The sequence below is a fragment of the Aspergillus luchuensis genome, chromosome 2 (genome assembly GCF_016861625.1).
Source record: "Aspergillus luchuensis IFO 4308 DNA, chromosome 2, nearly complete sequence".
Taxonomy (NCBI): domain Eukaryota; kingdom Fungi; phylum Ascomycota; class Eurotiomycetes; order Eurotiales; family Aspergillaceae; genus Aspergillus; species Aspergillus luchuensis.
In genome coordinates this window covers 2,356,767-2,372,235 of record NC_054850.1, presented here as the reverse complement: position 1 = coordinate 2,372,235, position 15,469 = coordinate 2,356,767, and the positions used below count along the sequence as shown (strand labels likewise).

Below are 15,469 nucleotides of genomic sequence, written 5' to 3'. Positions count from 1 at the left end.
CATGTCATATTTTTGCTTTTGCGTAGTTTTTTACGAGGATGAATCCTGGGGAACAATGATGCGGTATCAGGCGTGCTCGCTTGCAATGATTATAAGTCTCGACCAAGTTTGTTCATCTCTACTAGTGGAGTCGTGTCATGTCACTACACATACTCATGCTTCTCAGCCTAATTTTATCAAATTGCGCCTACTGATGCACCCCTCACCACTCCCATATGTACATCATCTTGCCACGTGCTAATATGACACGTCTGTTAAATACATAACTCATTTCACATCATCACATTTCCTTCTCTGTTAAGAGGCCGGAAAGTACCGCCCCAGTCACTGCTTTAAGAAGCTCAAGGTTGTCCCCAGATCTCATCAGCGATCTGCCTGGTCAGACCCAGCTTCTTCTTCTCGTCCTCCAGGCTCAGAGGGTATCCGCTCTCGTGGGTACTGAAACCGCATTGAGGGCTGACGCAGATACGCTTGAGGGCCTCCTCGCGAGTCTCACCACTACCAGCACTAACAAAGTCGGCGGCCTTGTAGATCCGCTCCTTCATCGCCTCCTTATCCTCCAGCTCGCGAAGCTTCGTGCTGATGACACCGACAACAACGTTCTTGTTCTTGGGCAAGAACTTGAGAGGCTCAAAGCCACCTGCACGCTCGGTGTCATACTCAAGGTAGAATGTGTTGACATTCAGGTTCTCGAACAGCTTCTTGGCGATGATGTCATAAGATCCCTCCGCAAAGTGTCTGCCTCCGATGAAGTTACCGCGGCAAAGATGAATACCGGTGTGCATGTCAGCAGGGATCTTGCTGATTGAGTCGTTGTACAGCTTGATGTAGGCGTCAAGCAGATCTTCGACCGTGCCGATGTTGTCCTTGTCTTCTTCCCAGCCCTGGCGGAAGGCCTTGGAGCAGAAGTAGGCCATACCCGGGTCATCGAACTGGACGTTTCTCAGTCCAGCCTTGTACAAGGCGTCGAGCTCGGCCTGGTACACCTTTGCGACGTCCTGGAAGTACTCCTCGTCGTTGGCGTAGGCCTCGGGAGTGTAAGCCTTACCCTGCTTGTAGCGCATGTGGAACCAGGCGGGAGTGATCATGGTCAGCTTTATGGTGTGCCATTCACTCTCAGGCAGAGCCTGCTGAACCAGCTTCAGTTCGTGCAGGTTCGACACCGACTTCTCAGGGTTCCAGGAAAGCTTGGTTCCAGCGATGACCGAGTCACCGGGCATGACCTTGCGGTCCTTTTCAATCAGACTGACCACATCGGGATGGTAGAGTCTGAACATGGACGCTTCGGCATCCTGAAGACGGATGGTGCCTGACATATTTATCAGTTATATGATCGACGGCTACAGAATCAGAACGATGAACCATACCCTCGAACTCATCCCACATCTGTCCCCAAAAACGGGTCCGGTTGAATTCACCAGAAGTGACAGCCTTGTAGCCCAGATCCCGCTGGAGCTTGACAACATCACGAACAGTCTCCTCCTCCACGGCCTGCAGACCAGCCTCCTGCTCCGAGATACCGGTATCGCGGATCTTCTCACGCACCGCAAGCAGGTTGTCGGGACGCAGCAAGGAACCCATATGTTCGGCCCGGAAGGGCGGGGCACTGTGTAGCTGGTTGGCCATTGTGTCTGAGCTTGTTCTTCCAAAACTGTCCAAGATTACTCTGGATAAGAGGATTGAGGTTTCTGGCAGGCAAGAGTTCGAAGCTTTTGAGACTGGAAGGCGGGGTGCATCGGCAAGGGCAATTGCCGGTGGGGTGCATTGCGGGGGTCCGATCACTTACAACTGACTCAATGCCGTATTGCCGATTGGCCGGGTGGGACGTGTGTGACTAAGTTTGGCTTCTTCATTGGCTGAAGATTATTCCGGTACAAGCTTATCTCCTATTTCGGATTCATCAATCATTGCTATGACTGTACAGAATGCTCGTGGTTCACGGATTCCATCATAGCTTAAGTGGTTGAAGAATGTGAGCTTAAAGCTTGGCTTCGCAGCATATCTGATGCTTAGTTCTACCCCGACCAACATCCGCCCCTATCCGTCTCCCGCCTCAAATCTACTTGTAGCTCGCCTCAGTCTGTCTTGAGATCCGGCGTGACACCCAGGGCTGAACCTTTACCCGCAAAAATAGAACGAGAAGCCCACGGCGCAGGCCAGGCGAATGATTTCTCAATAGCTCCAACATCTTCACCCAACACTAGGTGATCAATCACCGCGATGAATATGTAAGCGCCAACTCCGGTGCAGATATGCCACCTGTTTCATACCAATTGTTAGCTCGAACCCTTGGAAGAGAGCATGAATCTGCATACCACCCATGTAATTCCAGCAGAAAAGCCCACGGTAGGCCAATAGTCGTCCGCCAGCTCCTCAGCCATCCGCATATCCACCCATCAACTAACCAGACGAGGAATCCCAGCTCAAATATAGCTTTGGCAGTCAGTGTACTGAATACATGAAAACGATAGATAGATGCTTTGGTCTTACCAGCTCCAAATCTTACCATACCCCAGATCTGCTGTTGAACGAGAGAATCCTTTGGCGTTCGAGTGGTGATCAACTGCATTGTCCGCACTCCAATGATCGTCACGCTGGCCACGAACGTGACGGAATGTAAGATAAGTTCATCTGTCAGTGCATGGTGTATTATGAGTCCTATAAGAACTGCACCCAGCAGAAAGGCTAGAATAACCGAGGTTCTGCGACTGGTGTTCACTGTAATGACTCGGTGGAGGACCGGGGTTGTGGTGAGATGCATGGATACATCGTCCACTGTACCAAACGGACTTGGTAAACAACACTACTTAGACTAGCAATGGAAGGTAGCGACTGAACTTACTCATCTGAGTATGGTACTTGAGGTTCATGTGAAAAGCTGCAGAAGCGATACCAACGCCCATCAAACCCCAGTAGGGAAGGGCGCGGAAGACATCCTTATTCGATTGTCGACGAAGATGGTTAATTCCGTATATTGCGTAGAATACTGCGTCATTTATTAGTTGGGTTTGTACAAGCGGCAGGTCGCGACATACTGTACACAAGATTGGTTAGGGTATTGATAAACTCGGCGACGTATCTGGTCACCACGTAGTCCTATGTGATGTTCTTGTTAGGACGGATTGACGCGGCAGTATTCTTTTCTCATGAATAAACTAATTACCTCCTCGCAAAAGCTTTTCACGGTTAGCTTGGGTTTGCTTCGTAGCCTTCAAACTAACTTAGCATGTGAAGTAGATGACCCCCAAAAGGGACTTTCCGAGGCCATAGTAAGGAACCTTTGGCAAGTATAATGAATAGGAAATGGCACATATCGGGAAGACTTGATTTATACGTAATTTTCCATCAGTTCCCATGGGTTAGGCACCAGCAAATTGGCTTATGTCTTCTGCAAGCTGTCATCTAAGTCCCTTGTTCGAAGGATTATGGACCCGCAGTAGGAGCCGGATAGCGCTTTGGTGAGTCGGGCCACTCGCTATCCAGCCCCAGCCTCGTTGCTATTTAACCCAGTTATTGTGGCTTTGTCTAAATCGTAGCTCGACAAGAATACTTGGATTCTTGTTTGTACTGGTGATTTAATGATTGATTGAGTTTTGTTTCATCGATACACCTCGCTTCTAAGATAAACAGTGGCTTTACTGTAAGTAGAAAATCGATAAAATAGCTAGCGACCCGGTCTTACGTGAGCTAAGTAGTCCAATCAAAGGCTCCTCCAATGTCCCAACAAAACGTAGATATGCAATGCAGCAGTCAATTGTGATCTTGTATTTTTCAGAGATGTGAGCGGCTTCAAGTCGGTAGGGGTTAAATCAATGGATATCCCGGTTTCCTTGGCTTTAAATGTCAACCATTCTTGCCATTTCAACAGGAAATTTCAGATATCCACATGATTCAAACTAAAGATGCTTGGATAGATTTCTCATAATTATGTTTCAAAAGCCCATTTCTGGTAGTAAAAGGAAAAACAGGTGGTGCATTCCATTTACGTATGATTTTTTGGGGTAATGTGGAAGCTACCTATATTCCCCAGGGACAACGAGACTGAGTATAAGTGATACTAGATCCAACTATCATAGTGTGATGGAAGCCATCACGCTACCATAGAGCGTATATAATAACATCTGATTCTTGTATTCTCTCCCATGAAGAAGGTTTTACTTCAAGTGTGCGCAAGTTACAATTCTCTATATGTAAGGCTTTTGTTGATCTACCCAGAGAAATATCCCAGCGCGACATCAGCAAGGTCAGAAAGCACTTCAACACTACCGCCAACTAAGAACAATGAAGCTTCTTCCCAGCGAGATAATCAGCCTCATCGTCAATTATCTGCGCGAATATACCTCTACGGACAAACTTCTTCCAGACCGTGTTCCTGGAGCCAGTTATTACGATGTGCCACAGGCTTGGCGTTCACAAAACCTAGCCCGATACTCAATTGTTTCACGTCAATGGCAAGGGATTGTGGAGCCAATAATCTGGAGGAGAATATTCATTAGAGGGCACTTTTGCGTGTTGAAACTTTCCAGGTTCACTACAGGCAATGACATTCGACGTGCCAGGGTATATTATGTTCGACATATCGCCTGGCGACCATATATTGATTTACCAAAGGGACTGATTATATGTATCGGGCAAACACCAATGAGTATCTATATGAATGGTATGATCAAGAGTACCACAAAGCGCTCGGCTTCTTGTTTCTGGTGTTGCACACTTGGGGAGAGCAGCATCCGGGGCTCGAACTAGTTTTCTGCGACCACAATCCACTTTGTAGGACCTTCAACCCCAGTTATTCAGAGTACACATCATCATTACGGGATATTCTGTTCAAGCATCGAAAATCACTTCCAACCTGCTTGAAAGCAAAGCACCTGGAACCCTTACCTAGTCCAGTATGCGTCACGTCGATTGCAGTAACGGGGACTTGGTTAAATGCAGTCTTGTTATCATCATTTGGATTGATTTTTGAACGTCTTCCCAATGTGAAGCATGTATTGCTGCAAGATTTTATATGGATGCCTCCTTCTGTAGGTAATATTCGTCGCTTGTTAAGACAAGGTATGCTCTTATTTCCTTTCATGGTCTTCAAGAATTGATACGGGCTAACCGGCTTGCTTTTAATCTAGAAATGATCGACTTCATTCGTTGTGTACCAAGCTCCGTGGAGAGCCTTGAGCTTTCCGTTATGCCGAAGCGAGAATGGTCTCATTGTATACACGAAGACGAATTTTATGGCCTTCGACTGACCTATGTGGGTCTAAATGAGATGGATTATCTGCCCACCCGACTTCATAACCTGAGTATGCGGCTACAGTCTCTCACATTGAGTCATATGCGGATCAGCAAGGCTCTTTTTTGGCCATCGGCGGAAAACAGTACCAATGCTCCCTACTGGCCGAAACTCGAACGGCTTCGAGTGCTCAATGTGCCTCCATACAACGAAGATGGTAAGTGTCGCTGCGCTTGATCTCGACTTCCAGATTGTCTTTCTACGCATATAATGCCTTATAAAGAGCGTATATTCCAATCATCTTTTGTGACTAACACAAAGACAGGGTCCCCATTACTTGGCCTTGATCCTCCACTAACCCGTGAAGCTGCACGTCGGGAGTCGCTGGTAAACCCTCCGCCAAAGGACAGGTTTTCTGACCGGCGGGAATACATCAAAAGTGCCGACCTTGGTATTCTCTATCGGGCCATGGGCACAGCAGCGCAGCGAATGCCGCGACTACAAATCATGGGGCTCTCACTTCTTAATTATCGTACGGGAGAAGAAAGTAATGAGTCTTTAGAGTTCAGTCGGGATAAGAGCGCCAGGATTGCCCATCTGAGGATCAATACGCAGTGGGGATATCGGCCTGGGATGGAGGTGATCTCCGCCTGGGGCTTGGAGGGAGCAGTGGCTGAGGAGTTTTATCATACTATGGATGTTGTCTTGCCGTGGTATGTAGAGGCACAGTAGGATCACTGTGTCAAAACCTACATTTGAGTTTCTCAAGAAAAGAGGATCTTTGATGTGGAGAAGTATCTGAGTGGAATGAAGCTGTCATATCATGTTGGAATGATGGCTGCGTATCTCGAATGTCACTTTCGTTTTGAGAATAAACTTACGACTTATCTTATCATTGGAAGGATAACCTCTTTGACTGCAATGAATTCAAGTTCGCTCAGCTTCCAACGGTCTCAAGAACTTCAGTTCTGGCAATCCCCGTATTATTATCCTGCATATTTCAAGGATAAGGTTAGCGGTTGGAGCCGCTTTCACGCCTGCCGTAATTTCCAGGCATTATTATAGGCTTCCCATATTCCTCCCATCAGTAATCCGCGTGACAGTCGTTCTGCACTCGACTTCCCACAAACACTTTTCTTTGGTGTGACCCGCAGCATGCAGACATCACTGCAGGGCCAAGCCAAGCGGGCGCCTCGTATTCTTCTGGCTAGCTAGCTGACAACGCATACGAATCCTCCAATCAAGATACTTGTTTTTGTCCCCTCATCCTGCACCAGCATTAGCTCTGCCCACTATGAAACAGTATCAGCCCCATCAGCTTGACCTCTGCAGAGCCTCGCGCGGGGTACAAATCTCCCACAAGAACGCGATCTTCCATCATGACTGCTTCACTCGCCATTATTCTTCCCTTAGCATCACACATCAACTATTACAGAATACCAAACCAACCCTTCCTCAATAAGCCAAATGGTCAAGCCACAAGATGACACTCCACACCCGCCTAAGAAACCATCACCGGTGAAGGTAAAGGCCAAGCCGGCCACAACCACCAAGGCCAAGAAAACACCATCTTCGAAACCTACAAAGCCGAAGCCAGTACAGGCAAAGTCCAATGGCGTGGCAGCAGCGAAGCCAAAACCTGCCGTGGTAGAGCCTAAGCGGAACCTATGGGAAGAGGCGTGGATGTCCGTCGATGTGGGCGACGCGAATAGGAAGCGTCTGACTCAAAAGTGGCAAGATAGGAACGTCAATCGGATAGGAAAGTTGCCCAAAGAGTACGTAGAGGGTGTTATGAACCTGACTAAAAGCAAACTACGCATTCATCAGGAGCGATGGCCGTCAAAAACGAAGGGGAACGCATATGATCGTGCAAGTTCTATCTTGAAATCGGTCATGACCGTTCAGGCGTTGGGCGATGTGGTCGTCAAATTTGATCCGACAGGCTATGCGTCTATCGCATGGGCGGTGGTTTCCTTTGGTCTGACGGTTTGTGGTCATTGACTTATTTTCTACAGGATGGACATATGGTTGACTTTCGCAGCTTATCCAAAACAACCAGGAACGGATGCAGCGCATCTGGGAAGCCTCCGAATACCTTGCCGTACTTCTGGCTCGATATTCTCGCATCGAGGCTCTTTACCACCGAGTCCAGGTGTCCAATGCGGCCGAATTAGGGGATGCCATTGTCAATGTGTACATATGTATACTACAGTATTCCGCAAAAGTGAAGCAGTCGGTTACATCGAAAAGATTAGGTATCAAGGATGTACCTGCTTCGATTGTTGTCAATACTGACTATATTGGTTAGACCGAATTATCCAGAGTTTCAAATCGCTTACTCAGGAACCGCTGAAGGACTTGCAGAACGCCATTCAGGGAAGCGACGAGATGGTGGAAAAGTGGTTTCGGCAAATAATGGCTGAGCAGCAGCAATCCATGTTCGAAAGTAAGTCGATTGCTGATTTCTCATGGGAGTTGCTCTTCGTGCTGACATGTTAATAGCCCAAGAGGAGGAGATGAAGCAAGTCAAGAAGATCCAGACTATACTAGGGGACGTTAACAAGAGTACATCTCTGATCATGAAGGGGATTGTGAAGATTGATAAGACGCTTTCAGGTACGTCACGGTGTCTGATTTCTGGTGACAAGAACCATAAGCTGAGATCTTGGAGCGGAAATTCAAACACAGCTACTTGAATGGCTGTTCCCCAGCGATCTAGCTGCGGCCAGCGATGGCAAGCATAGAAAGCTAAGGTCTGCCATTGTATCCAGCGATGCTACTGAGGTAGCAGGGAGGTGGTTGCTTGAGCGTCGGGAATATACAAGCTGGGTGGATAATCCACAATCCTTACTTTGGCTGCATGGTGAATGTATGGAACCTCAAAAAGCCAGAAATAATATCGCATACACTAACAGAATAAATAGCTGGATGTGGAAAGTCGTCGTTATGGTATGCGAAAACGCCAGCCCAGTGCCCTCTGATTACTTCTAAGCCCGCTAATTCTCTACAGTTCGACCATCATCAATCAACTCGAAACGTTGTTCAAGAAAGACAAAAACAGGGTACTATTGCGGTGGTACTTTCGTTTTGATGAGACGGACACTACATGCATCGACTTGTTGTTGCGTTTTGTGTTACGACAGCTGGGAAGTAGCCTTGGGGGCTTCCCAGAAGAGATATCTAGTGCCTTAGTCGAGGACCGGAAGTTCGCACGTTATCCAGACACCAAGACACTCATCGAGTACCTGCACAGCATCTTGTCAGTGCTTGAGCTACAGAAGGACGTCTTCATAGTTCTAGATGGCCTCGACGAGGTTCCAAAAGAATCACAAGATCGAGAACGTCACAAACTTCTCGAACTCATTAAACGATTGGCTCAGTCGGGACTTTCGAACCTACACATTCTCCTGGTCAGCAAGAATGAAGAAGATATACGAGATTGCCTTCGCGGACATCTGAAAGACATACTTGTGGAAACTGACGTAGCGGAAGGGCTCGAAATTGATATTCGCAATTACATTGACACGACAATGCAGCACGGTGATGGCATCAGCGATCTCCCTGTTTCCCTAAAGTCACGTATTCGGACACGACTTACTGAAGGAGCTAAAAAGTACAGTCACACTAGTCCACCACAATGACTATCCATGCTATGGCTAACAAATCATAGGAACTTTCTCTGGGCTACATCGTTGGTTCAGGAAATACGCGAGTGTCGAAAGGACCCTAAGAAAATTGAGGCAAAACTGAACGAAGTTCCGATCAGCATGGTAGCCATTTATGAGAAGCATTTGAGCTCTGTGAACGCAATTGATGGGAAGTTCTTAAGATCAATGTTCATATGGCTTCTGAGACAACTACGGCCGCTTACTCAAGAGGAAATTGCCTCTGCAGTTGGCCTTCATGACGCCGATGCAGTTTACGAGATCTGTACAGGCCGGTGGGTGACCCAGTCTACGCAAACCTTAACCATTAATCGCAAGAGCAAGAAGTGCGACAGAGTTCTTCGATTCGCCCATCTCTCTGCGAAAGAGTATCTGGAGACACAGGTTCGCCTAGGTCAGCACAGCCTTATATCGCAGTTCCTTTGTTCCGAGGAACAGGCTCATTTCGAAATTACCCAACGCTGTCTTGATGTCCTTTTGCAATCGCTGAAAGCTGGGGACACAGCCAGTGCGAACAGATTCGAACTGACCCTCAGAAGTTATGCTGCCGAGTACTGGTTTCAACATTACCAGTTATTCGAGAAAGCTGACGGTATGGCCAATGAGCGTGCCTTGCTTCAAGGGAGGATCCGTGGGCTATTCCGGTCTGAACAATTCGATAATTGGCTGGACTGGCTTGAGCCTGGAGATCAATCTATGACCGGCAAGGATGGGGCCCAAGCCGAGAGTCGAAGACAAAGGCGTGGCTCTCGGATACACTACGCACTTAAGCTCAATCTCGGGCCGGTCGTCGAGGAATTGATTCAAACTGATCCTAAGGACTTGAACACACGCAATGCTGACGGGGAGACAATACTGCAAGTGGCAGTTTATCGTGGCTATAAGCAGATCGTCGCGGACTTATTGACGCATGTCAACGTGAATGCCGAGAAAGGTCCCCATGGAACCGCACTATATGTGGCTTCCGCTCAAGGACATCATTCGATAACCGAGATGCTACTCAACTCCAAAGCGAAAGTAACCGGAACTGAAGATGGAACGTTAGGCAATCCTCTCCATGTAGCAGCATACTGTGGGAATAGTTCTATTGTCAGCCTGCTGCTTGCAGGTGGGCCAAAGGCGGGGAACTATTCCGGGGGAGTCGCAGTCGACCATATAGCAGGATTCTTTGGAACCGCCCTAGTGGCAGCGTCAGCAGCTGGTCAAGAGTCAACAGTGCAAATGCTGCTTGAGCATGGTGCCAGTCCCAATAAGGTTGTTGGTAGACTCGGAACAGCGCTCCAGGCTGCGTGGAACGCAAGACCTGTCTCCAAAAGTATTATTGCAGCTCTCAAAGCCGGTGGAGCAAAGGACAAACACCAAATTCAAAGGGCCTGGACTACAGCATACAGGAGAATGGAGAAGACTGACAGTTCTACTGTGGCGGCCTATAGGAAGTTGTTCCTGCCACAAAAGTCCATCACAAAGGAGCTTTCGCAGCGCCAGAAGCTGCTAGCTACCGCATTGGACAAATGGAGACGGCTTCCCTGTCTCTGGAATCTGGAGAATTGCCAGGCCAATCTGGCTTCAGATTACCCATTTTCTGTGCCATTTGTTGAACAACTGGAAGACATCAAGAGATACATGAGCGGAATTCGTATGGACAAACATGAACTAGAAAGTGAAGACTTCCTGTACAAGGCGTTGTTCTGGGCTGGGATCAACCACATCATTGAGGTAGGTGAACTCTCTATTTCTGTTTCTACCATATACTAACTCAAAGAAGAACATAGGAACGTTGATTTCGGGATGTATGAGAAGCCTCGTCGAGGATTCATCATCGCCACAGAAGTCCTCTGTCAACGAGTCGCCTCAAATACCTCAGGCGTTCCTTGTTGGGCTGCCCAAGCATGAAACGAAAGGGCTGAGTCCTTCAGACCTCAACGATTTAGTTGCCATGGACCTTGATGTGCAGCGCGGAAGCTATGACGATGAGAAACTACCCGAATCGAAATCAGGACCACAACGTGCTGGTCTAAGGCCTGGATATTTGGCGACAGTTGATCTGCTGTCCCATGTCAAGGATCTGATTCACTTCGGCAGCAAGTGTACGCAGTATCACGAACTCATAAACGATGGCCGCGAAATACCGTATCACACCAGAGCCAAGGTGGAAGACCTCACGTTTGAAGTTTACTCCGCTGTGATGCGTCTTGCCACGATTAAGAAATGGGACCATGATTCTATCGTGCTTCAACGTACCGTCAAGCATCTGAGCACAATCCGCATTCCACGTATCAGCGATATTGACTCTGCTTGCTGGAAGGACCTGACATTGGCTGGGATGTCCAGAGAGACCAGGCTCGGGGGCGATGCATTGGCAGAGGTTGCTAAGCAACTCCAAGGTACTGTTCATGCCAATGTGCAACCAAGCCTATCGGGCCAGCTTGATTCAATCCGCGCTGGCTTGGTCAGTGACGTGCAAGTGAGCCTCTCTGCACTTATCAAAGAGGAATTACGGAATGCAGTGGCGCAGTCTCTGCCTACTCATGTGCCAGAGTCAACTAGACGTCCACAGTCTGGTAGGGCCGCTCATGTCATATTGGCCGAACCTCGGTCGTGAAACAGAAGTTCTTGGACAGCTACAAGTATACATCAGAACCTATCAACTATTCAAGACAGCCGACCAATCCTCCTTTCTTATCCACTCCTCCAAACTGGTCATTGGACACTCAATCCCGCCCTGTAGAGATCAGCTGTGGATTAAATATCATATCCTCTCAACACACTCACATTGCGTATGTCTTCCGCAGTCAGCAGTTCCTTATCACCGCCATCATACCCCGGATCTGTCGAATAAGTAAACATATCGCCCACCTCTCGCCCGAACTCCGGATCCGGAGTCTTCTCCATCAGCTCCTCAAGAGTAATTTGCCGATAACTTGCCGGGACCGAATTGACCCTCCCCCAAATCCTCATATACTCCGCCCAGCTACAATACGACCCACAAGCCATATAGCTCTTCCCAGGGGGCATCTTCGACACCGCATAAACAAAGTTTCCCAAGTCAGCGTTAACATCCAAATGAGGAACCTTTGCATCAGGGGCAGTCGTAAAAGTCATCTCAAACAACTTCTCCCCATCCTCCATCATCTTCTAATCCACCCAAACACACACACACATTAGCATTAACCCCATACACCCACACCCCAAATCAAGATTACTACCCACTCACCTTCGTAAAATAAGCCCCGGGAACCAACCTATAACTCGTCATAAAATACCCCGTCTGCACACACGACATCTTCCCGGCCAACATCGGGTACCTCTCCCTCACATAATTCGGAAACACCTCCGCCTTCGCATCAAAATGGTACAACTCCCCAAACCGTCCCCCACTACACACCGCCGCATGACTCAACGTCGACACCACAAACCCATTCTCATCCAACGAGTCCACCGTCGCGGCAGCCGCATCCGCAATATTCTTCCCCTGCTGCAACTCCACCTCGTACGCGTACCGTCGGCACGAGATACCCCGCTCCGCAGCCTGTTTGCGACAGTCTGCGCGGAAGAATGGTTCCCAGTAATTGGTTACACTGAAGATGAGGTTCGCGCCGCGGAAGGCCGGGGTTAGTGTGCTGGCGTCGTTGAGATCGGCGGCGAGGATGGTGATGCCTTGCGCTGAGAGGGATTGGGCGATGGGCGAGGTTGGGTTGCGGGTTAGGCCGATGATGTGGTAGGTTGGGTCGTGCAGGAAGCGCGAGGCGATGGAGTGTCCTTGGTTGCCGGTTATGCCGATGATGACGAGGGTTTTGGTGGGCATTGTTGTGGTGGTGGTGGGTGGAGGGTTGGAGGGGGAGTTGGTGATGCGTTGTCTGATATGCAAGTTGGGGTAAAGGAGGAGGTGGGGTGGGGGGAATCCATGCATGTCAGCACCGCAGATGCCGCAGTTACTAGTTATGGGTCTGTGGGTATAGTAACCCGGAGATCGGGTGGTTAGTTTGCTTTGGATGTATATATACAAAGTAGGTTAGATTAGGTTAGTTAATGAGGATGGGGAATCTACACGATCCACCTTTACTTTTGGAGGCTCCACCAGACCAGCTATCTAGCTAGCTCCACCACATCTAAAGGGAAAACGAAGAAGTCTCGACATTATACAAGGGTTATGCGGGTTTCAGCAGAGGAAATGTTATACTGCCTGACAGCCCAATATGTGAGTGATTCCGCGGAGGAATGACGTCACCTTATCTTCTTCTGGAGACACGCAGCTTATCAATGCAACTCAAGGGGTTGAGCATATAATACCAGCACTTGTCCCGTGGGATGTAGTTGCTTGAACCTTCATTTTTGAATCAGTACGCATAGACCTTCGTGGATATAGAACTCAGGCTCAGGAACTCCAAAAAAGCCAACCCTGCTATAGCCATCCTCTATACAAAAATGCCCACCATCCCAGCCCGAAGCTTCGCCTTCCAACGACTCCACCCCGGCCAATCAATCAAAATCATAAACACCTCCGGAAGCCAAGTCATCGACACCTGGGCATTCACGATCCCCTCCACACCCAACACGGTCCCCAGATACATGTCCATGGCCCACACCCGACCCACCCTACAAAAGCTCCTTCCCTCAATCAACGAATCCTTTGTCGACAACAACCGAAACCCTATCTTGACCATCACCGAGGACACAACCCGGGGCACACACGACGTTCTCTATGCAGCTTGTTCTCCAGAACGATATCTCGAACTTGGAGGTACCGCGGACCACGACAACTGTGCCCAGAATCTTCGCGACGCTGTGAAGCAATGTGCTGAGCCGGCGTTCGGACATGTTGTGGGGCTTTTGGAGAGTGGATGGACGCCTGATCCGTTGAATTTGTTCATGAATGTGGAGATCAGTGGGAATGGGTTGAGGGTTTTGGAGCCGGATAGTAAGGTCGGGGATTTTGTGGTGCTGAGGGCCGAGCAGGAGTGTGTGGTGTTTATGAGTGCTTGTCCGATGGATCTGACGGCTTGTAATGGGGAGGGGCCGACGAGTGCGGAGTTTGAGGTTGTTTGAGTTGAGGAAATGTGTGCTTTGATTGATGTTGGGCTTCGCGGGCTATGTTCATTTTCAGTCAAGGGATTGGTTATAGATGACATCGGAAATAAATAACTTTTCCCTAATGATGTTAGGCATAGATAGGTAACTATATATAAAATGAGGCCAATAGAATAACCTTAATACAGCTTGGGGCCGTCTTGAGACTCGATCGTGAAGATTCGACTCTGGGCTGGGTGGCGTAAGCTTCATAGAGTCCCATCCAAGCTGTCTCGGGTCGTTTCTCATTGGGGTCGGCCTTCGACCACACGTCCATGAGTGCAAATGCGAAACAGCAGAAGAGGAATGTTGACAACAAGCCGAACGTCTGCTCCTTTCACTGCATGTAGGCCTTGGCCCTGTTGCTTTTGTGGTAGGATGCCAGTAGTTTGTCTGGCCTTCCTTTTCGATCTCGTAGAAGGTAAAAATGATCTGCATGCAGGTCAGAGGCAATATAGAGCTAATATCCAAGGGTGGAGCTAACCAGATAGTCCGTCAGGCTCACCCACTCCAGGCAGGTCAATCTTGCCGTCGATGTTAAATTGAACCAGCTCCTCGCGGGATCCACGCATCATAATGGCGGAACTGCAGTACGCGGCGCCCGAGACAACAATTTCCTTCGTCGCATCAACCGTCTTGGATGATCCATCGAGAAGTTGGGTGACAACACCTGTCGCCCGTAGTTCATTGGAGGCCTCCTCCCGGAGGACACTATCGACTGCGGTATCGGTCTGGATCGTGGTATTCTCCCAATGTATTCCTTCGTGATGAAGTCGACGAGGATTGTACGAATATCCTCGGGAACAGTACGTGGGACTTGTCCACAGCGATCAGGGGCGTCTCCCATACTGAAATCACCCGCAACTGGCTGCCATTGTGCCATGCAGCCTCACGTAGACGATCCTTGCTTCCATTGTGACCAAATATGGGTAATAGTTGCCCATAAGTTCTCGTTGCCTGGGGCCCAATTTGGTGCACCTCACATTAGTGCCGAGTAGTGGGAGGCATTGCTTAAAGGGGTCAGGGATAGTGCATCCGCACAAATAGACAAAGATCTGATGGAAGCACCTACATCATATATAATATAATGATAAGATGAAGGGTCAAAGGTATGAATTTGAGCTATCTGGATCCCAAGAAGATGGTTGGTGGTTGGAAAAGGTGCTGGAAGACCACGCAGGATGAAGAAGCAAAGGATCAGCTGACCCTGGCTGGAGTGAATGCCTCAACAGATAAAAGTACATGGTGTTATGAATCTATTGCTTCACTTCATATTTCAAGAGTGTATGTTGAGAGATAGTTTATTCCGATTGTGCTACCTAGTATTCAGTTACAATACGCTCAGTTCTACAGAAAATGCGAGCCTTATTGCACCTTTCTTAATTGGCTCCTCACTTCATATATCGTGCTTTTCAGATTTGGCACCCTTCCGTCGTCCGGCCTCTTCGTTGGAAGCACTCTGGGCATCGCCTCCGCGGACGTCACGGACGTCACGAGCATACGCGTG

General features: G+C 48.7%; 7 protein-coding genes across 7 annotated transcripts; 3 read left to right on the top strand and 4 right to left on the bottom strand.

Annotated features, from left to right (window-relative positions):
* Positions 1-341: 341 nt before the first annotated feature.
* AKAW2_20767S (cobalamin-independent methionine synthase II family protein) lies at positions 342-1,626 on the bottom strand (the record flags this gene model as incomplete). The annotated part of the gene is made up of 2 exons (XM_041685516.1): positions 342-1,309; positions 1,368-1,626. 2 exons carry the CDS (start codon positions 1,624-1,626, stop codon positions 342-344), a joined length of 1,227 nt encoding a protein of 408 aa, XP_041539593.1.
* A 449-nt stretch (positions 1,627-2,075) lies between these two features.
* Positions 2,076-2,903, bottom strand: AKAW2_20766S (ceramidase; the record flags this gene model as incomplete). Its single annotated transcript, XM_041685515.1, has 4 exons — positions 2,076-2,259; positions 2,316-2,433; positions 2,491-2,775; positions 2,843-2,903. 4 exons carry the CDS (start codon positions 2,901-2,903, stop codon positions 2,076-2,078), a joined length of 648 nt encoding a protein of 215 aa, XP_041539592.1.
* Positions 2,904-5,128: 2,225 nt separating this feature from the next.
* Positions 5,129-5,962, top strand: AKAW2_20765A (uncharacterized protein; the record flags this gene model as incomplete). Its single annotated transcript, XM_041685514.1, has 2 exons — positions 5,129-5,447; positions 5,556-5,962. The coding sequence occupies 2 exons, from the start codon at positions 5,129-5,131 to the stop codon at positions 5,960-5,962; spliced, it is 726 nt and encodes a 241-aa protein (XP_041539591.1).
* A 735-nt stretch (positions 5,963-6,697) lies between these two features.
* On the top strand, positions 6,698-11,497 carry AKAW2_20764A (uncharacterized protein; the record flags this gene model as incomplete). The annotated part of the gene is made up of 9 exons (XM_041685513.1): positions 6,698-7,216; positions 7,272-7,485; positions 7,539-7,676; positions 7,733-7,846; positions 7,902-8,099; positions 8,155-8,179; positions 8,241-8,843; positions 8,901-10,611; positions 10,661-11,497. 9 exons carry the CDS (start codon positions 6,698-6,700, stop codon positions 11,495-11,497), a joined length of 4,359 nt encoding a protein of 1,452 aa, XP_041539590.1.
* Positions 11,498-11,539: 42 nt separating this feature from the next.
* On the bottom strand, positions 11,540-12,805 carry AKAW2_20763S (uncharacterized protein; the record flags this gene model as incomplete). The annotated part of the gene is made up of 3 exons (XM_041685511.1): positions 11,540-11,617; positions 11,668-12,030; positions 12,110-12,805. 3 exons carry the CDS (start codon positions 12,803-12,805, stop codon positions 11,540-11,542), a joined length of 1,137 nt encoding a protein of 378 aa, XP_041539589.1.
* Positions 12,806-13,320: 515 nt separating this feature from the next.
* Positions 13,321-13,941, top strand: AKAW2_20762A (uncharacterized protein; the record flags this gene model as incomplete). The annotated part of the gene is made up of 1 exon (XM_041685510.1): positions 13,321-13,941. The coding sequence occupies one exon, from the start codon at positions 13,321-13,323 to the stop codon at positions 13,939-13,941; it is 621 nt and encodes a 206-aa protein (XP_041539588.1).
* A 358-nt stretch (positions 13,942-14,299) lies between these two features.
* Positions 14,300-14,876, bottom strand: AKAW2_20761S (uncharacterized protein; the record flags this gene model as incomplete). The annotated part of the gene is made up of 3 exons (XM_041685509.1): positions 14,300-14,394; positions 14,447-14,778; positions 14,821-14,876. 3 exons carry the CDS (start codon positions 14,874-14,876, stop codon positions 14,300-14,302), a joined length of 483 nt encoding a protein of 160 aa, XP_041539587.1.
* Positions 14,877-15,469: the final 593 nt, after the last annotated feature.